We start from the raw sequence: 22,023 nt of genomic DNA on the forward strand, positions 1-22,023 counted from the left end.
AAAAAAAGCTCTTAGATTCTACCCCCCCTAATTTTAATACATTAACAGCAGATTTTTTTTTTCTTGGTATGTCCAGGCTTTCCCAGCCCTGTGATACACACAATTACATTATCACACTGATGCATTTTCCACTTTCCAACAGGCACCAGGCTTCGCCCTCTTCTCTGCCCTTTGAGAAGGCCTCAGGGGTTGGTGGGAGTGGAGGGAGAGAGGATAGGGGAGGCTGGCTTCAGAAAGTGATGTTATATGAGAAGAAAACAAGTGACACCAGTTCTCGAAGCATCTGGCAAAAGATCAACGAGAGACAACGTTTGCACTAAGCTGGTTCTTCCTGTGGCAAGATGAAAGCATATTGTTACCCAAACAAAAGCAAAACAAACAGATTATTAGGCCAGGCTGCACTTTTCCACAGCCTTTCCACTGCGTGGAGTGAAAGCAAAGAGCAATTTTTTTTTTAAATTTCTGACTGCTGCCTTCCCCCTTCCCCACATCAGAGAGAGAGAGAGAGAGAGAGAGAGAGAGAGAGAGAGAGGAAGAGAGAAGAGGGAGAAAGAGAAGGAGGAAGGGAGGGAGGGAGGGAGAGAGACAGAGAGAGGGGTCTCAAAACGTTTGTTCTTCTTCAGCCTTCTTCGTGTGCTGCTAATCTGACTGTCACACCAGTCGACTGTAGATATGTGTGCTTGTGTGTTCGGGGAGCCCATTTCAACAAGGGTGCTTTAAATTTTTTTGAAATGGTGTAAATAAAGCTTTTCATCTCCAGGCGTTGAAAGTACAGAATAAAACCCACAGTTTGCTTTCTGAGCAGCTTCCTATTATCACATCGCCACTTAATTTTATTTCTATTCTCTCCAAGTTAAATAGAAAGACTGGCTCACAGGGGAGCTGCCATGTGCCTACAGACTGGGGATGTCAAGCAGAGAGACTCACTGTGCAAAGTTAATTTCAATTCCCGCGGAGGATTTCACATTCCGGCTGGCTCTGACCCACAGTAATTAGCTGAGATAACTAATGATTACTTACTTATTCCTTGTAATTATCTGAATTTAATAATTTGCTGTGTAATTTATTAATTCACTCATAATAGACTTTCAGTACTGGAAATGACTCCTTTAAAGGGGCAAGGCAGGGGAAATTTGGTGATTTTTTTTCTCATTGCCATCAATCTGTCTCCTGACAAATGTGGACTTCAGGAACATCATAACTATCTGAAAACCTTTATCTTCCTTTCTGTCCTACAGGATACCAATCCAACTTTTTTTCCCCTTCTGTTGCAGCAACCCCCTCCAAGACCAACTGAAAAGTAAAGTGAAGTTTTGAGTTCTAATATGAATCATTTACCTAAAGATTTAAAGGGTTTTGCGAAACAATTCCAAAACAAATTTCTAAACTTACTGTCATTGCCTACCTAGAAAATTTGAGCTTCATTCCCTGAATAATATTATTTTAAAATCAAGAGAATTTTCTGTTAGCATTTTCACTATCTCTCAAGAGCTTCTCGAATAGATAGGTCAAAATAAATTGATATATTTGAAGTTTGAGAAAAAACATTTTTATCCCTCAAATTTCAATTATCTTGAAAAAGTTTCAGTTCTCTTCACAAAGAGAAGTAACAGGATCTCTCCTTGATATTGAAAGGTGTAGTTACGTACTATCACTTATTTTTAAAAATCAATTTTATGGAAAACAGAAGAGTATTACATTGTATGTAAATCCTAACTACTTCATTTGCTTTTCATACTTACATTGTTTTTCCCCAAGCTATGTGTCAATGAAACATAATCTGATAAAAAGCCGATCAACTGATGTAATGTCAGATGTCTGAAAGAAACTTACTTCTTTCTGGATGGTGTTACAATGTTTTGCTATGAAGGGTGCTTAGATATCAACCAGGGCTTACATGATCATCTCTGTTCCATTTCAGTTTGGATTTAGATGACCACATTGAACAAAAAGATTGGATCATTTGCTTTTAGGGAAGTCTAAAAAAAATAAACTACATAATACTGAAACATAGTATTCAAGATGTCTAGATGTGCTACTAAGTCAATTCATAATATATCTCTTTCCAACAAAATAGCAATTGTGAACCTTGGGGAAAATTAGGAAATAAGTCATGAATGCCAGTGGATTTGATTGATATGACAAGAATTTTCAGACACATTCTGCTACTTATCCATTTGAGTATTTTGAAAGTCAACACCAAATGGATATTTCTCAACAATTTATACATGGTTCAGCCTATTCTTAGCTTTAATTTTTTCTTTAAGACCAACCTCTTCTCTCCAAATCTCTTTGGTTTGGTATTGTCTCTGTATCTCTGCAACTCTCATTAGTAAAAACTTTCAGAATATATTTCTTTTCAGCTTTTCCCATACAACACACATTTAAGCATGCTCTAAGAATGAAAATATTTCCATTTTGCAGACAAGAAAGTTTTCTCTTACCCTAACACAGAGAAGATTAACAAAATGTGATGTACTTTTGGAAGTCCAGGAACACGAGAGACAAAGAACACCTGGTGAATCAGGAGAAAACGTAGGCCTTTACTCTCAACTGTGGAAGTATATATGGATAGTTGTTGTTATGTCACTTTTCTCGCAAAAATCTTAGGCATGTATGCCCATATGCAAGCTGTCATATACTTCAAAAGTACTTTTAAAACTCCTTTTTATTTCTGTCCAATATGTTTCTCAATTTCTACTACTTTTACAGTGTTTTCATCTTCATTTATAGATGCTATATTTGTAGAAATAAGACACTAGCACATCTGTCTTATTTCCTGCCAGCTAACTCCCTTTCACTAAAAATCCACATATGAGAAGGGTACAGTGTTATTTATTGAATATCATTTTTATCCTAGATAAGCAAGCTGAATCTGTTGCACATTCAAGTCATTTTATTCATTTTCTCCACTCTGGAGAAAGAAGGAAAGCAGAAGGTTGTCTAGCTAGGTAAAAACTTTTTGGTCAAAGGTGAGTTGGAGTAGGGCTGAGTGCTATAGTTACTATCCATGGTACTGAAATTAGTACTCAGCATTGTACCGAGCTGAGTTTAACTCAGCATATGCTGACTGTTTGAAAAGACTTTCAGGAAAACCGAATCTAAGAATACGAAGGGAGACAGAAGAAGAAACTTTCAGCCTTCAAGACAGAGATAGAATTTAACCATCAATATTACTATACTTGAACTCACAATTTTTTCTTTTAAATTCCTACAAGTTTTAATGTTTTCTTAGGCACCTATGCAATATCTCATTATTTCTAATGGACACTCAGATTTTGTTTCTTCAGGTGTGTTTCTTATTTCAGTAATAAAAGGGGTTCTTCCATCCATTCTCCATCTAACTTTCACAACACTTTTTGTTACATCCAGAAATTATGATATTTCCAACAATATTTAATCCCAACTTGAGTCACTGTAACAACCTTCATTGACTCATGGGGTATTTCCTAATCTTGTCTCCAAAATAAGAAACATTTCAAGATAGTTCCAAATCAGAGGAGTCACAGCTCAGGTTAATAGAATTACTCCTGAAGAATGATCTAGTTCTTGCTCTCATTTGAGCTATAGATTAGCGTGATATTCTTATATTAATTAATAGTATGAGATATTAATAACACAAATATCTAAACCAGACACTTACTGAGGGAAAAATATCTTTGAAAACCTGATATTAAGTATGTTGTCCAACTGTTGTAGGGAGTCTGAATATTATTAAAATAGTGGAGAGATGTGTTTAAGCTAGGATCAGAAGAATAAATGACTGCATCAAGCATGATGAATTTTCTTGTGTCAGTGCCAAACCAGAGTCAGACAGACTTCCCACCAACTCTGGTGTCAGGGTGAATCACAGAAGAGGGCAAAAATTTACTACTTCTAACTACACAGCATTTCTTCCTCAGCCCTACTCTGCTATGTGAGTTTCCTTAAAGGTCATGGGAAATGGGGGGGGGGAGAGAGAGAGAGAGAGAGAGAGAGAAGAGAGACTTTACTTCCTAAGCCAGCAACTCAGGTGCTTCCTGCTCTGTCTGGGTTCATTGCTTTCCAGTGGTGGTGACCAAACTGAAGGCTATGGTGGGCTCGTTTCTGGGCCTCAACCAGGGTGCTGTACTCCTCCAACCAGGCCTTGGCTCTTGCCACACCCAGTCTCCTAGAGCTGCTAAAAAGTAAGCTGAGTTCCTTTCTTACTTTTACTCCTGAGAGATGGGAGGGAATGCATGAAATTGTTTCCATCCAATATCTCTGCTTATAAAGATTCTTTCTGCAGAATTATTGCAAGTCTGAAGGAAGAACTCCAAGGGAGATATTTGGAGCCAAATATCGTAATTTCTTCTGGGCAGAAAAGTGAAGTATACTGTGAGATGAGATCTCACTATTAAAAGGCTGTTATAAACCTTGTTCTTTAATACTTTACCAGAGAAACAGCCCCTACTAAGTCCAAGCTATACTTTCATAACATTCACTACCTAATAAATCATCAAAATGTGCTTTCTCCTTTTAAAAAGTCTCCCACCAAAACACTTCCCACATAAATGATTAAAACAACATCACATTTTAAAAGCCATTTAATTTTAATAACATATTTTAATGAAAAAGCAGCATACGTTCCCAATAAAACATTAAAATTATCTCTTCAATGAAAGACAATCGAACAACACCAAAAATAAATTAATACATTACCATAGTAAATAAACCATCTATTAATAAAAACAAGAAACCAGGCCATATACAGAACTCAAGACTTTGGAGAGCCTCAAATGGAACAGCAATACAGCAAAATTTGTAAGAATATATCTATGTGTGCATCATTTTTAATGAAATATTTACAGTAGATAAGGTACCAGTTATCACGTACCTCATTTTTTGTTCCAAAAGAATTTTTCCAAACAATGTGAATTTACAAGCAGTGCACTGTCTTTCTTATAGTTCAAATTAGTTTTCTACAAACAAACCTCCAAAAGGAAAACTGAAGGATTCCTATAAATGTTAACATGTAGCCAACAAAGCAATTGAAAACTGGAAGACTGAAATACCTTGGTGAAATCTTAAAATCTGAAGGGCAAACACCAAGTGGCAAATGCACCTAAAGCTAGAAAATGGTGCATCAGTCATGCTTCCAACTGCTTCTTCCCTTCTGTTAGAGGTGTGTGAGTGTGTGTGTGTGTGTGTAAGGGTGAGAGCGCTCATGTGTCATGGGGACAATGTGGGAATCCCCATTAAATATGTAACGAAGTAAACAATACTTCAGACAGTGAATCAGGTCTACACGATTAAGACATCCATTACTGAGTGTCTACTCACAAATCAGAACACTACCAGTAAAAACAAAGAAAAAAACAAGCTTCATTCAAGTGAGAATATACAAATGGGTCAAAAGGAACACAGTATAGGAGGAAAGCTGTAAAAATTCGGTAAACTCATCAAACAAAATTTTTTGAATGTTACTAGCTATACATTTCCCCCACTTATTTTAGATGAAAGAAGTTTAATTAATTAGAATGTGCACAAAATTAAGTTGCTAGAGAGATAAATTAATAATTTACAGAGCGGGTTGTTCTGCAATAAGCAATAATAGCTTTCAAGATCAGTGGACACAGCAGGCGCAACTCTTTTCTTCAGCATTAACACTTCAGAGAAGGAAAAGGGGTAAGAACCACAATAAAATATATATATAATATACAGTGTAAATGCAGAAAATCTGCCATCTTTTTTTAAAATTCAAAATACTTTAGAGATGTCTCTATCACATTAAGCATCAACTCTAGTTTAAAGTTTTAGTCCTGAATCAATTTCTATTTCTGAAAAATAGTTGCAAAGTGTACTTTTAAACTTGAACAGGGGTGATGTCTGTAAGAATAAAAACAAATCTTACTTGATCATTCTTGTGGACTTTTTAAAGGCTGTCTCCTCTGCTTTCCTGCAAACAGCCATCTCCACATTTCCTCTGAAGGATCCGAGGTGGGGTTCAAAGGGACAACTTTGCTACAACAGACAAATGCCATCTTTTGTTATTCTTTCCTTTGAGAAACTGTCTCACATTCTCACCGGCTTGGGCTCAGTTGTTCGCTTGTTCGCCGCTCCCTCTTCAGTCCTCGATTTGTCGAGATTCACATTTACTGGAATTGTTTCTGGTCGCCAAAAGTGAAAAGAGGCAGGAGAGAGAAGGTGAGAAAAGGGGGGACGAAGAGAGGGGCGTCTCTGGAGAGGCCAAGAGTCTTCTAAATGCCGGCGGAATATTTCATTCTTTTCTGTTTCTGCCTCTGGTTGCAGAACCAGACGCGCACCACGTTTTTCTTCAGGTCCAGCTTCTCCGCGATGGCGGCGATCTTTTCAGAGGAGGGCCGAGGCTGAATGGCAAAGTAGGCTTCGAGCGAGCGCTTCTCTGGCGCAGCGATGGACGTGCGCTTGCGCTTCTTCTCCGCGCCATTGAAGAGCTCAGGCTTGGTGAGCTTCTCGCGGTGGGACTTTTCGGCCTCCTCGAGCCATGCCTGCAGGATGGGTTTGAGCGCGATCATGTTATTGTGCGACAGTGTGAGGGACTCGAACCTGCAGATGGTGCTCTGGCTAAGCGAGCCCACGCCGGGGATCTTGAGGTTGGCCAGCGCGGAGCCCACATCTGCCTGGGTCACCCCCAGCTTGATGCGTCGCTGCTTGAAGCGCTCGGCGAATGCCTCCAGGTCCCGCGGGTCGGCGTCCACGTCGCTCATGCAGCCCATGTGCGATGGCAGCCCGTGCGCGTGGGCCATGCTGAGCGCTGCTTGGTGCATGGGGTTCATGGTGGCCATGTGCGGCGCGTGAGTCGGCGTGGACACCACAGCGCCGTCCGGGCCTGCCATAGCACCCAGGGCCAGCCCGGGACTCAGGTGCTCCAGCAGCTCGCCCTCCAGCGCCTGGTGCGGTTGGTGATGGTGGTGGTGGTGATGGTGGTGGTGGTGGTGCGTGCCTGCCAGCGCGGAAGGGTGCGAGATGGGCACCGACGAAGAAGAGGCGGCCGACGTGCACGGGATGGTGTTCATAGTGTGGTAGGTGGCGTCCGGTTTGAAGGGGCTGTGGTGGGGCGGATGGTGGTGGTGGCTCTTGCTCTGGGAGACGATGTCCACGGCTGCCAGAGCCTCGGCGCGGGCCAGCAGACTCTCATCCAGCCCACCGAATATATTGCTCTGCAATTGCAAGTAGAAGGCACACATTACGCTCAGCAGGGAATTGTACGCTCTCTCTCCGGAAGCCCAGGCCCAGGGCTCGACACGCCGCCGCGCCTACAACATTCCCAGATCGTTAAAATAATAATAATAATAACAATAATCCTGAAACCAGGAAGCGAAGAGAAAAAGAGAGAAGCCACCGAAAGAAGCCGGGAGTGCAGGAGGAGGAGGAAAGTGAGCCTGTAGACACAACGAAACACAACACAACACAACACGCGCACAGGCAACATCCCAGGTCATAAAAATTAATATGAAAGGCAAGACCCACTGAATACTTAAGAGAGAGAGGGGGGAAAATTGGTTGGAGGTGTGGGGTGATTTGCTGTGCAGACATGAAAAAAACATCAAGCAGATAAAGGGGGCTGTCAAAATGTGCCTTTAAGCGGTGATTATGCAGAAATACGCACCGGTGGGGTTGGAAGACAGGCTCTTCGCATAGCCTCCGAGCCTCCGCCGCCGCTACCGCCGCTGCCACTGCTGCTGGAGCTGCTGCTCCGGCCTCCGCCGCCGCCGCCGCCGCCTCCACCGCCACCAGCGTTGCTCGAGCTGCTAGGGGAGCTGGCCGAGGGCGCAGTGGGAGCCGTGGAGCCCGGCGAGGTGCTGTGCAGTGCCGAGTACTTGGGCTCCACGTGCAGGCTGCCGCCGTGCGGCATGCTAAACGCCTGCTTGCTGTTCAGGGACATCATCATCATCTTCCCGCCCGCCGGGGCGCTCGTCCGTAGAGGCACTCCCTGGCCCCGGCTGCCGGGACCCTCCGAGAAGTGCTGGGCCCGGGCTGGAGCTGGGAAGGGCCGTGCGAAGTTGCGCTCACCCTCCGCCGCCTCCGGGCTCCGCACCCCTGGTCTCGGCTATGCACTACTTCGCCGCCTCTGCTGTCAGTCTGAACCGTTGCCTGACTCCGCTTGCCGCCGGCTGCAGACCTCGGCGCCCGAAACTGCCCCGGCTCCTCGCGGCCGGCGAGTTATACTCCTCTCTCCCGGCGCCAACCCCGCGCCCCGCCCTCCCACTCTCCCGCGCGCCTCCACCCTCCCTCACCAGGAAACGCCGGCTCCTGCTAGGTTTCTCGCGTTGCCCCTTCTCCCTCTCTACTCCCCTCAGGCTTGAGTCCTTTCTGCTCTCCCCGCACTCGCCTGGCGCTCGCCCACCGCGCCCTCCGCCGCCCCTTCTCTGCACCCGCCGGCGCTCTGTTGCCGCCGCCCCTTCGCAGCGTCCCGCGATTGCTACTCACAATCGCGCCCCCACTCGACCCCACCCAAGTGGCCAGGTCCGCGCTCCAGTCGCCAGGCAGTGCCTACCTAAGGACCAGCCTCCAGCCCCTCCCGCTGCTTCTGCCGGGTCTCTGTCTCACCGGAAAAAGAAACTCCCAAATAAAGTTGCGGCCCAAGCCAGCGTTGGGTAGGGTTTTCCCTGGACTACTGGGAGTGCCTCTTACCTGGCTGCCTCCTCCCACGCCTCCTGCTTACCACTAAGTTCCAGGCTTCCAACCCCACTCGGCCCTCCCCCACCCCGTCTGCTCAGGTGACCCTGATCCCAGGTTCCTGGCCACCGCTGAGAACACAGAAGCTGCGGCCAACCCTGGTCCTGCGCGCCGCTCTGAGCTCCCGCCCCAATACGAGCGGAGGTTGGCGCTCTGTTACGAGCCCCCCACGGCCTGGCGGGTGCCTGGTGCCAAAGAGACATGGGGTCGGAGGGGCTGCAGGGCTTTCTCTCACTCGATTTCTCGCAGCTCTCAGCGGATTGGACAGCCGCGGAGCAGGCTCGGGTCGTCTGTGCGCATGCGACTCCTCCCTCCCCCGTGTCACCCCCCCACACAACACATACACACACACACACACATACACACAGGCACACACACGCTCCTCTTGCCCCCCTTTTCTCCTCCTCCTCCCTGTATCCAGTACAGTGTGAGTTGAGTCTTGGAAGGATCCACTGGCAAACCCTGCCCCTGGATTTATTATTCTTCATTAGCCACAATCAAAGGAAGAAGGGGCAACTGACAGAGGGAGAGGGAAGGTCAGAAATTACATAGCGCATGTGCTGCTGAATACACCCCACAACACAAACACACACACACTCACACACACAAACACCCTCGGGGGCTGGCACAAGCCCCACTTATCTTCATTTCCACAGCCTCTCCGTCCGGAGCCTATTTTTAGCTGACACTTCACTCCCACTTCTGTCCCAGTCCAAGTGCAGACCACTTTTCCTAGAGACACACACTCTTAGTTCCAGTTGCAAAAGGAGATAACCCCTCTCTCTCTCTGACACACACACACACACACACACACACACACACACACGCACACACACACACACACTGCTTCCTCCCTCTCCTTCTGGATCCCATGTTCTCTCTACTTCCTGCGGTGTTGGGGGCTTCTGTCACCTCCCTAGAGAGCGGAAGGAGCAGGGTGCAGGCGAGGGTGAGAAGGCCCCCCGACCCCAACGCAGGAACCCGCGGGTGGCCCAATCCGGACCGGGGTTGACCGGGAGCAGGTGCAGGCACTGGGCGCCTGGGGAAGGCGAGCAGGTGCGAGAGCAGGCGGCAGGCCTGAGAGGCACTGGCGAGCGCTGGGACAAAAACAGAGTGGGAAGGAGAGTGGAAAAGGGGAACCCGCGGGTGGTCAGCTCCCGGAAGTGGCGGTGGAGAGGCGGGGACCGCCTCTCCACCCTTGACCTCAACCGGGCAGAATAGCGGGCTCAAGATGGGACCACTGTCCTCAGGAGTCGCCAGAGTGCTGGGGAAGGCGGCAGCAACGAGCGCGCGATGGGCTCTGTCCATGGTCCTTAATTCCCTTCCGCTTTCCCTGGATCCTCCCGGGCTTGCCTTTCTCTTCCCCTGTGTGGGGGAAAATAATAAATAGTAGCCGAAGGGGATTCCTAGCAGCAGTGTTCCCGGGTGTGAGCGCAGATAAACCTGGACATGGGGCAGGGAGAGGGGAGTGTTGAAGTGAATGAATGTGGCTTGTGCCGGACAGTTCAAGTAAGTGCTTAGGTGTTTAATTTCTGCCTCAACAACAGCCAGAGCAATTTTCAAGGAAACAAAAAAAATGACATTGTACAGCTCTCACTGTCTCAAGCTTCAAGAAATGAAATAAATCAAAGTTAAAAGCTTGAGTATCATTTAATTATAGTGCGAATAGCGCTTTGAAAGAAGTAGAACAACATCTCTAAACAAATTATGACTGGGCCAGGAAGGAATTATTAGATTGAAATTTCATTTAGGCTCGGGAGACACCGCGCTTCACTGTGTAATCTGCTATGCCTCATCTGATTTGTATGCTTAATTCAGCTTGACGAATTTATTAGTTTTCATAATAGTGAAAAAATTGAGCAGTACTATGAGCTAATGCATTGTGTGTACTATAAATTGTATGTCATCGTGGAAAGGATGAAGTCTATAGAAATCTTTTATTAATGTCGGTATAGGAGGGAGGATTTCCTGCAAGCCGTGAAGAGGTTCATGCCAAACTCTACCGGCACTATGTCTCACTAGTCCAGTAACATCTCGTCATACTAATTAGACTACTTCATCAGTGATATAATTTCAAACTTCAAATTATGTTCTAATTAATAAGGATTGTCCAATTTGCTTAATCTTCAAAAGGCTTTGGATGGTCTAATTAGTATTAACTGTTGAGCATCTTTAAAGCCTAATAAAAAATCCATAAAAATATTTTGGGTGTGTTTTCTATAGATACTTGATAAAGGCCAAAGGGCCAAAGTGAGAGTGAAGATAGAAAATAACCAGAAGACAAACATCCTCTTCTTTCTAATTTCCCTAGATTATTACAGCAAGTGAATCACATGAGAAACTTTTGGGTATGGCCACTCCTAAATAGTGTGTTTATGTGTTTAAAAAAAAGGCACAAGAAAATCAAGGAGAAAAACCACATGGGGAAAAAATTCTTCTCTTTCATTAGGTACCTAATTAGATGTAAAGTAAAAAGCAACCCTGAGGAGTTTCCCAAGCATTATTGTGGCAACAGTCTGCTGAACTTGAATTGAAAATCAAATATTTGGGGTATTTTGAACCTCTCTCTGTCCCCTCCCCCTTCATTGAGCTTAATTACTTGCAATAGTTGTTTTAATGTATGTTGTCACCTGGGAGTATTGAGAAATGCATATCGTTAATATGAATTAATCTTGATTTTAATAGTAACTGACAACTGATCTCCAAAATGCTAAACACTTGTCACCACTTCATATGGTAAATAAGGTACCGTAATAAATTCATGAAATAGAGAGGGACACTGTTGACATGACTGGACAAACTTTGTTTGATATGGAATTTATTGACCAAAACTATTTTAAGCAAGAAAACTCCCATGAGAATATTTTCCTGGTAACTGAAATTCATAAATCATTTTTAAAAATGTTTAACATAACTTTTTTATCTCTCTAATATTTCTCAGTGATATCCCTAATTCCAGACAAGAAAAAAAAGGAAGGCTGCGTTTTCAAATTATCAAGTTGAAGTAAATTAATATGTGGTCATAGAGCAATTCAAGAGTTTATTTACCTGGATTTCCTTCCTCCTAGAAAACACATACATTTTTTAAAAGTCAAGTCATAGAGTTATACTTCTCCATTTCCCACTCAAAGTGAAAAATGAACAGTGATTGTGTTGCATTAGAGGGAAAAAGCAATTGTTCCTTCATCAACCAGGACTTGCAATCTTGCAGTCTCTCCTTTCAGGAGTGTCCAGAATACCAACGTCGTTGCGGTGATATCAATAAAACCCATTTCGGTTTTGCCCAGAGGCATTGCTGCGAAGTGCTCCAGTGAGTGTGGAAGCCTCTCTCCAAGGAAAAAAGACTCCAGCCCCGCCGTTAGCACGAGCTATCTAAACAATTGGGAAGTTAGCAATAAACCCAAGGGGTGGAGGCAAATGACCCAAAATTTGAAACCTGCTTCCTACGACCTCAACATACCTATGCCCAAGCCCCTATTCACACTTGTGCATCTGCACACCTACAGACCTAGTAAAAGGAAAATAAACATTTTATTTTTTAAGCAGCAAGATGGAAAATGGATCAACTGTGTGCCTACAGGAGGCATTCCTTTCTTCTCGCCAAGCCTCTTTGTTTGACAATAGCTTCTGTCCAGTCCTCTGGCAGATGCAGACAGATGTGAACAGCCCCCTTCACAATCCCCCACCCCTCGGTGAGGAGGAGTAGCTGGAGATTTCCCTCAGGCTTCTGGACAAAGGGTCCCTGCAGTAGGCGCCCCCCACTCGAAAATCAGCCTGCGCCTGAAGCGATCCCAAGGGGAGAAATCACTGTCTCCTCCTTGTATCTGAGTCCTAATTTACTATTAAAATTTTAAGTAGTGCATTCATATTTTACTGGACCTAATGTCTTTTATTAAATTTTAATCTATTAAGGGCAGTGTGATTTCTTTGTATTTCAAACAGAATTGAATTGGACTACAAGGAAGATTTCTGAAAGGACAGATCTGGCCCTATTCGCTCACCATTTCGATCTCAGGGAGAAAGTGGTTTGTGGAAGAAAGAGTTTCAGAAAGGAGGGATTCCCCATCTGTTTTGTACGGATTTCAAAATCAGCCAATCTGCTTCAGATTCTGAATAGAAGATGAACGCCCTGAGCTCTCTCTGGACTCCTGGCTTGAGGCAGAAGAGTTTGGGGTGGGGGTGAGGGGCGCCTAGATTAAACTCTTCCCTGGCTTCTACTGTTACAGGCAGGAAAAAGAAGACACAAGAGGGAATTATCCCTGAAACAAACTTCTGGAAGCCCCCAGGGATGTAGCTACAGAGCAAAGTTCAGGTGAAGGAGGGCGCTTTGGTGCTTGAGTATTGAGATAGGGATTTATGTTTGAGGAGTGATGGCTGCGTTTTGTTCAAACATCTTTTATCTTCTGAGTATGTTCACTACTACCCTGTCACTGGCTCCTCGTGAGTCCCAAGGCCCCCTCTCCTGCGTTAAAGGAGTCGCTCTCGCGCCCAAAGATGCCAGGCACCCCCTATGCCGAAGGGTAACCGCCTCCTTTCAGTGCCTTTCCGGGGCTCTCTCTCCTAACCTTCCAAGGCAAATAGTCAGCGAGTGTCACGAGAAATCTGTGCATCCAGTAGTTTCCAGGCCCTTCTAGAACGAAATAAAGACTCACAGCCTCTTTCCCTCCCATCAAAGCCAAGTAGGATTCACGGAGGAAGAGGGGTCAAAAGCAAAGACTATCGGCACTCCAGAGAGCATACTCTGGAGGTTGGGAGAGACTTGGCCTAGACTAGGGGCCTGCAGTGGCAGAGCAAGCCACGTGTGGCTCTCTCTAGGTAATTCTGAACAGAGGAAAGCAGCCCGGCAGAGGACAAGAGAATGAAGGGAGACAAGGTAGAAGAGAAAGCAACGGTTCCCCTTTTCCCGGTGGAGGAAAGAAAGCAGAGCTCAGTTTCAAGGAAAGTAGACTGGGAGGAGGAGGACGCAGGACGCAGCCAGCCTAGGGCGGCCGGATGCCTTAGAGGCTCCTAGACACCCTCTCAATTCCGTCTGGTGGGTTTGCTAAGGCTGATTGTGGCCAGGAACTCACATGCAAGGACAGCTGATTGGACCCACTGGCATCGACTAACCTTTGAAGCAAACACAGTAGGCTCCAGGAAACTAAAATCTGCCCCGGGGAAGGATTCAACCCCTCGGCACCTAACTCTGCACTCTTCCAGAGCACAGGGGCTCAAATTCACACATTTATGCAGACACACACACACACACACACACACACACACACACACACACACACATACGTGCGCGCGCGCGCGCTCACCCACGCAGGCACGCAGACACACACGTGCTGACACTAACGCACACCCATTCAGACAAGCACAAGTTTCTCTTTCTCCCCCCTTCTTCCAGCGCACCATTTGGGGGAGGGGGCAGACCTCTGCGTTCTGTTTAGAAGCAGGCACCCCGTGTCTGCTTGTCTCAACGAACTGTTATTTTTCGTCGCAGTGAGCTTCCTTGGTCCGCGTGTTTACCTCTTTTCAAAGTTAAGTCCAGTCACGAAATCAAACTTAAAGCATTGGAACAATCAATGAAGACTTTTGCAATCCATGGCGCCTTGCGCTTCCTGGAACTAAAATAAATGCAAGAAATCGAAACTTAATTACTTGAAAGAAATCCAGAAATCCCTCTGCATAATTTATCCAGTCATTTTTAGTAGCTTTTGTGTTCGGTGCAGTGTATGTTAACTATCCACTTTTGGCTAAGATCTAGCTCCTCGAAGTCGGTTCCCTGAGGTTCACTACCCTCCACCTCATGCCAGGAATTCTGCCCTGCGAGGGGCTCCCACCTCCTGCCACTCCTCAGAGCTGATTTAGTAACCTTTTGTTTGTTTGTTTGTTTTGTTTTTTTCAAACACCACCAACTGTAAGGGTACCAGAATTCCCTGGGCTATGTATACTTCAAATTTGTTTTAAATTTCACCCATTGTCTTTTCTTTGTCTTTTGGCTCACTAGGGCTATTATTTGAATTTGTGTGAGTTGTTTCATTCTCCATCTGAAACCAGGCCTCTTAGTAAATCCAAACCGGAACTATTTCTCTGAGGGAATAGTGCGCCTCAAAAAGTATCATTTTGCTGCTGATGGAAAAATTGATTAAAAGGTGATTTTTTTCTATTCTCCAGGGAAGTTCTTTTTTTTTTTTTTTTTTCTTTTTCCTTGAGTGTCATTATATTCCTAATGACTAAGTACTACGTATTTGTTCTGACTGAACTACTCTTCAAGGTACTTAGCTGGACCACAAACCCTGGATACTTATTTCTTCCTCTGACATCTGTTCCTTCCAAACTCACTCATTTTCTCCTCTCCTTTAGCTCCTAACTGACAGAGAATCTTCATATCTATAAAGCACTAAAAGACTTCTCATCTGGAGGCACTAAATAAAGTAGATGTTCCTGTATTGGGTTTAAAGATGCTGGCTAAGATCAAATGACTTTTGCACCTATCAAGTCTCTGGCACTGTCTACCATGGGGAATTTAAAACTTGCTGGCAATCAATGCTATGGCCAGTGAATTTGTAAAACTGAACAGTACCTGAATCTATCAGCATGGTGAGGGTGACTCCTGAAAGGCAAGCTGTTTCACAGACACCTCATAGAAATCTGAAGTAATGTTATGAAAGAATGAAAAATACATTGGGGAACAGCTTGGAAACTGAAGTACATTTTGATTTAACTTACATTAACAGAAATGTAATGTAAAAGTGAAAGGATCTAACAAAACCATTAATAATTAAAAAATAATTACAGATAGTCTATCCTTACTATTTATAACCACTCAACACTTTAGACAAAGAAAACGGAATACTCTTAATGGGAATGAGATGTGAGCAGACTGCTAATGAGAAGTTAACCAAGAACCATGCATTTGTCAAAGGAGACAAGTTTCCTTGTTTCTCCCACCTACATATTTTTATTCTCTCAAAGTTAGCTTGGACCTTCATCTTCCATCAGCACATATACTGAGTGTCAGAGTTTATACAACCAAAATCTCTTGAGCAACAACAATGCAGACCTTATCAAGTTCTGAGGATCAGGGGCACCAGATGGCATGTCTATTAACCATTCTTACTGACAAATATTTATAGGAGCCTCTAAGAGATACATGTCTCTGTAACAGATTTTGGTTGGACAATCCTATCCTACAGGATTTCACAAAACAATGACCCTCTAAAGGGAGCAGTTTGTTCCCTTTCCCTGTTTGTGGATCACTTTTAAAAAAAAGATTTATCAGCATTTAAGGATTCATTGTCAATCTTTTTCTTTCATACCTTACCACAAGAGTTGTGCCCCTATGTTTTAAAAAATGTGAATGCATTTTTCTGTTACCTAAGTAGGGTTTATTTTATTTCCAGTGTATATTTTTCAGTGTACAAAGACTTTAGAGCAGTATTCTACATATAACTATGCAATAAACTCTTAATCATGCACTAGACATTTTAAAAGGTGTGGAAAGAAGGTATAGTGACTCTATTCCAATGTTCACTGCATGTTCTCCTTTATTTTGTTTGAGAGACATATGAGACTGCCCCTAGAGTGCTCTGTTGACGTTTGTTCGAGGCACTGGGAGGAAATCAAAGCAGTCTGGTGGAAAGCAAACTTCACTGCCTCTTTTCAGAGATAAAGGAAAATCTTACAAAAGGAGAGATTTGCAGACATACAAGTAGAATTCAATGGAGTCATGGCTGAGCTTCTGCTGGGAAGCCACCAGGAAATGGAGACCTACAGCCCATGTCAAATTGTATGCATCTGTAGGATCTGAAGCCTCTTTCCTTCCTCTCCCATCCCCAGATGAATTAGAAACAAAACAGCATGCCTTTTGTAGGAAACAGAAAAACCTAAGGAGAAATGCTAATAGGTTGACTGCAAAGATTATTAATACTTCTTAGCTATATAAATATGAATTGAGTGCATAAAACATGTTAAAATCCTTGTAGGCATCCACTCTCAATTTTTTTTAACTGCAGCAGAAGGACCTTACAACGACAACAAATTCACCTTTAAGCATTTATCCTTTCTTGAAATTTTATACACAGCCTACGATTTGCCTGTAAATCTCATGCATATATAGAAGTATGTGAATCAAACATAAAATTATACATTTGTACCCAAATATGTGTTGTTTCCCTTTTCTTTCTCTCCTTTATATGCATATACAGATCACCAAATTATAGTTCAACTAACAAGTGCTCTGGTAGATACCATAGCTTTCTGCCTTGACTACTTTTTTCTGATATGCATGAGACATCAATTTGTCCTAGCATCAAAATAAGCACACTGTACTCAAAAGTATTAATAACTTTCCTCAAAACAGAAATACTACAGTTCGTGGTGTTGTGTGCCCATTGCATCTTTTCTTTGGCTCTCAAGGCCAAAGTAGGCATTATCAACATTATGCTCATTTGGCATATTCCTATCCTCATACTTCATTGATTTCTCCTGGCCTCTTTTGACCACTTACCTAGTCCGGACCATATGGTTAGTCATTTCTATAGTGACCAGATGAGACATCCTGATTTCTTTGCTCCCTTACCTTTTACATATCAAACTAGTCATTTTCTTTACTTTTGCCTATATACTGCTGATTTCAGTGGAAAGAGTAAGGAGAATAGTTTCTCTTTAAATTGTAATTTACCGTATGTTTGTGTTATTCATCTGTCACAGATATGGTAGCTTGCCACTCAACATCCCCTCCAGCCTGTTTCCAGTGTGCCTTCCTGCCATGCAGGGTCCATGAAGCTAAAAGCTACATTTCTCACACCCTTGCAGCTCAGATACTAATGTAACCAAGAGGCAGAAGTGTGGGTAATTTATTCTCAAGTGGTGAGTCTAAGAGGGGCAGTACTTCTTTAAAGGCAACAGTTGTGTACCTCTAAGATGGTGTATTTCCTAAGTCTTTAGTTTCACCAGTTCCTTCCTTTTCCCTGATTATGGTAGAGTTCACAGCTTTCCTGGCAAGCTAGTTCTGCACCATGGTTCTGGGAATCATTCCCAGAAGTTCAGCCTAGAGTCTGCCACTTCAGCCTTTCCAAAAATTTGTAAGCATCCACCTGTATTAAATCTCTCTCTTCTTAAAATAGCTAAAGTCATTTCTGTTATTTGCAGCTAAACCCTGACAGATGCTCCAGCCTTAACGTTATTTTTCTCTACCTCTCAGTTTCCTTTTACTCGCCTTTAATTGGCTCTCCATCTCATTCTTTACAGAATATACTGCAAATATTCTCCATTTCTGCCATGATGACTTTGAGCATAACCTCACCTCATAGTTTACCAGGAAAATGCTTTACTATTACATGTTCTACCACTTAACTGCTCTACCATCACCTAATCATTTTTTCTGTGTTTCCACCCCCAACATCTCCTTCTTTGATTCTCCCCTAAGTGTTAACTTAACCTCCTCCTCCAGGTTAATTCTTTCATACGTCATGAGTTTTTACCCTCTCACTTCCTTCGGAACTGCGGTCTATCAATTTACTCTTTTTCTTGAATCTTCAATTTCTCCTCCCCAGTCTTTCTCTTCTTACTCTACAAATATATTTGAGATGTACTAGCCATAAAATTTAAATTAAGAAGAACTTTCTTAATTTTTTTCCCTTTGATGTCTCTCTTTCTTCACCATCAGATTTGGAAATGGCAGTTACATTTACTACTTTCATTTGCTTACCACCCAGTTGTTTCTTAACTTCTGGCAAGGTTATTTCAATCCTTGACTCTCTACTGATGGTGTTCCCTCTTACTATTCCAATGACCTTTTAGTTTACAAATTCTGTGGTACTTTTTCCAAAAGCATGGGCTTCACACTTGGAAATCTGTGCTGACTCTGCTGGTTATTGACTTTGATGCTCATTTTGCCCATCTGAAAAATGTGGATAATAATAGCAAATTCTTCCCCCAGGTTATTGAGTAGATTAAATGGCATATTGCATGTAAAAGGCTTAGCATATTTCCTTGGATGTAATAAGCACTTAATACATGTTAGCTAATAATAGAGCAATATCAAACAATCTGCAGAATGTGAGCACTGGTAATCCTCTCATTCTTGAAATGGATTGCCATGGATTTAAACATACAATCTGTAAAGGTAGGATGCGCCAGCCTTAGCAGAGTCATTCTTTAAACCAGGATTTGTTCTTTCTTGGTGTTCTTCTCCCACCCTTCCCAGTCCATCAAACAAGACCAGCCACCCAATAGCCCATCTCCCCAATATTATATGTTAAAATGTGGGCTTATGTAATATTTGTTACTTAAGTCAAAGATCCATCCAGGGAAGAAGGGGGTTAAATGGTGTTGGTTGGTGCTTTATCTTGCTCAGAGAGTCTGACATTTCTGTGACCAGGCTTCATCTACCAGTTTAACATCATTTCTAACTTATTGCCTCAAAAAAAATTCTGAGAGAAAAACATATTCAATACCAAAACCTGAGCATATTTGGTATGGTTCCTTTTCTCAAGTCAAGAGTACTCTACATATCTACTCTGTGAGACATTTGATTTTTTCCCCTCATTTTCCTTGGCTACTCTCCCATTTCCCAAAAGGCAGTGCTTGCCTAAGGATCTGTCAGCTCTGTTTTCACTTCTCCCTTACTAATTCCATCAATTTAATAGCTTCTACTCTCACCAAAATGCCTCTCCAAACCCTATTACTCTGACCTCTTCTGATAGTCAGTTTCACATTCCAGTCAGTTTCACATTCCAACAGTTTATTAGATTTTTCCATCTGGACATCTGCTGTACCTTCAAACTCGGTCCCTACAGATCCATACCAGTTTCATTTACGGAAGCTATTACTTTACATTTGTATACGTTTTTCCCTTATCTGATCTCCTGAATGAGACTGTGAAATCCCTGAAGAGAGAGTCTGTGTTTTACTCCTCTTTGTGGCCTCAACATGCTTATCATTGCATTCTGTATAAAGTAGGTGCCTGATATGTATTTGTTGACTAACTTAATGAATGATTGTTATGACAGAAAATGATTTGAATATTGTGCATTGAAATCTCACTAATGCTTTTGTCTTTCTAATCTTTTCGGTGTGTGGCCCAGCTTAACAGATAGATGACAAACTAAGAGAAAATATTTGCATTGACTAAAAGCACAGTAAAATCCTGGATTATACAAGGCAACCTTGAAAAATAACATAAAAAGGAACAACATAAAACAAAATCTGATAGAAAAGTGGACAAAGGATATAAGTAGGCAATTTACAGATTAGCAAAAAATAGTTGGAATGCTAACTATGATGAAGAGATGCCAAATCTCACTAAGTAACCAGTGAAGTACCATTTTATAGCTATCATCTTTATAAAACTGGAAAGTTAGACAATACCAAAAATTATTAAGGATGGGAGCTAGAAACCATAACATAGGACTGATATACATAATTATTGTTATAACCATTTTGAAATGCAAACTGGCAGTTCTTAGTAAGAATGATAATGCAAATATCCTGAGGCCTACCAATTCCACTGCTGGATTATACTCCAAAAATTTTTTTCTATAGATCCCAAAGGTGACATGTTTCTATCAGTGTTGTTTATAATGGCAGAGGTGTGGACACAGCAGATACAGGCAATGAATCTTATGGCAATATGAAAAGGCCTTAAAATGTTGAATGAAAAACTGAATGAGGTCTATAATAGAATGTCATTAATATACATATACAGAAAAAACATTTGCATATCTTTCAAGGAGACTTATATCAGAAACACACTCGGTTTATTAGGATACTATCTTAGTCTGTTTGTGCTGCTATAATAAAATACCTAAGACTGAGAAGTTTTTAAAAAACAAAAATTCATTTCTCGCAGTTCTGGAGGCTGGGAGTTCAAGATCAAAATGGAGGCTGGTAGGGGCCCAGTCTCTGCTTCCAAGATGGCGCCTTGTTGTTGCATCCTTTAAAGGGGAGAAAGGTTATGTCCTTACGTAGTGGAAGAATAGAATAAGAGAACCGACTCTCTCCAGCCTTTCTATAAGGGCTCAATTTCCATCCATGAGGGCAGAGCCCTCATGAATTAATCACCTCTTAAAGGATCCTCCTCTTAATACTATTACATTGGCAATTAACTTTCAATGTATGAATTTTAAAGGGGCTACCATCATTCAAACCACATTGCTGTAAGTACCATTGGCTGGTAGAAATGTAACTTGAAAGTAAATTCATTAAAAAATATTAAGGGCCCTACGAGAGTTCATTTTCTCCATTGAATTCTACTTCTAGGAATCTCTTTTAAGAAAACAATTAAAAATACAAACGAAGGAGAAATGCTGTGTTGTTTATAATAGTGAAAATTAGAGACAGTCTAAATGTCCAAAAATAGATAAATAGCTTAATAAACTGTAGAACAACCATACTATTAAATAGCATTCAGTCACTACAATCATGTTTTCAGAGAAAATTTAATGACACAGGAAAGCGCTTTAAAGTAAAGCTCACATAATACAAAACAATGATTTTTTTTTTGTTCAAAATAAGTATATAAATGCATGGAAAACAGTGAAAACTACATTTTTCATTTTACGTGTTGCATTGTAAGAGATTTTAATTTTCCAAATTGTCTACAATGAACTTTCATTCTTCCTATTACCAGAATTATATGCATGTCTAGATTAAATATAGTTACAGATGTAACTTTCACAGGTTGTATACTTTTCATATAAGATTCATTGTCTCTCTTATTTAAAGTGCTATAACTAAATGATCCGTAAGCTGAACCATCAGTTGAACTCATTCACTATCACTAGCTGCAGTGAGTATTTATAGATTGGAAATGCTATGTAATTGACATGAGAGGTATTTTTTCATCTAAGTTTTATAGTGCATCTCTGAAATGTGGAAAAGCTCACAGTCTTATATAAAGGAGCCAGTCTTGAGTATTACACACTGGGAATCCAACAAAATGACCCTCTGTATATGGGCTAAGTCATTTCAACTGTAATCCACATTGCCCCTCTTTGCTTAGCATGGGACCAACATACTTTCCAGGTCGCTAAGAGACAGGACAAGAAAGGGTATATTATCAGACTCTTTATTATCACACTTTTCAATACTTTATTACAGAAAAGAATGGAAATTTGGTTAGTTTAAGGGAAAAAGACATGTTATTAAGAAAGAGTTAAAAAAGCAAATCTAGTCTCATCTCTAGGAAAGATCCACTGTACTCTATACCTTGAATTCCTTGGATAATATATACTTGGAGAATTTAACAAACTGGTGGTGGTTGTTGTTGTTGTTGTTAATTGAAAAAGTAAAACACCATGAGGATTGCATTTATGCCCAAGACAGTAAAGTAATTTCAATATTTGACCACCTCAT

The 22,023-nt window shown here is 42.3% G+C and overlaps 1 protein-coding gene across 2 annotated transcripts; it reads right to left on the minus strand.

Annotated features, from left to right (window-relative positions):
• Positions 1-4,552: 4,552 nt before the first annotated feature.
• On the minus strand, positions 4,553-8,138 carry POU4F2 (POU class 4 homeobox 2). Of its 2 annotated transcripts, XM_017881489.1 has the most exons (3): positions 7,792-7,888; positions 7,614-7,650; positions 6,219-7,170 (listed from the first exon to the last, which is right to left on the minus strand). In XM_017881489.1, the coding sequence occupies exons 1-3, from the start codon at positions 7,886-7,888 to the stop codon at positions 6,219-6,221; spliced, it is 1,086 nt and encodes a 361-aa protein (XP_017736978.1). The 2 variants fall into 2 exon arrangements, with proteins under 2 accessions (XP_017736977.1, XP_017736978.1); XM_017881488.1 differs by having other exon boundaries at positions 4,553-7,160; positions 7,610-8,138.
• Positions 8,139-22,023: the final 13,885 nt, after the last annotated feature.

This window comes from Rhinopithecus bieti, unplaced genomic scaffold, assembly GCF_001698545.2.
Source record: "Rhinopithecus bieti isolate Rb0 unplaced genomic scaffold, ASM169854v2 scaffold_12478, whole genome shotgun sequence".
Lineage (NCBI taxonomy): Eukaryota > Metazoa > Chordata > Mammalia > Primates > Cercopithecidae > Rhinopithecus > Rhinopithecus bieti.

Coding starts and splice junctions, on each gene's coding strand:
- POU4F2 (XM_017881488.1), bottom strand. CDS start 7,894: ATGATGATGATGTCCCTGAACAGCAAGCAGGCGTTTAGCATGCCGCAC. Junction 7,161..7,609: donor CCTGTCTTCCAACCCCACCG/GTGCGTATTTCT, acceptor TTGCAATTGCAG/AGCAATATATTCGGTGGGCT.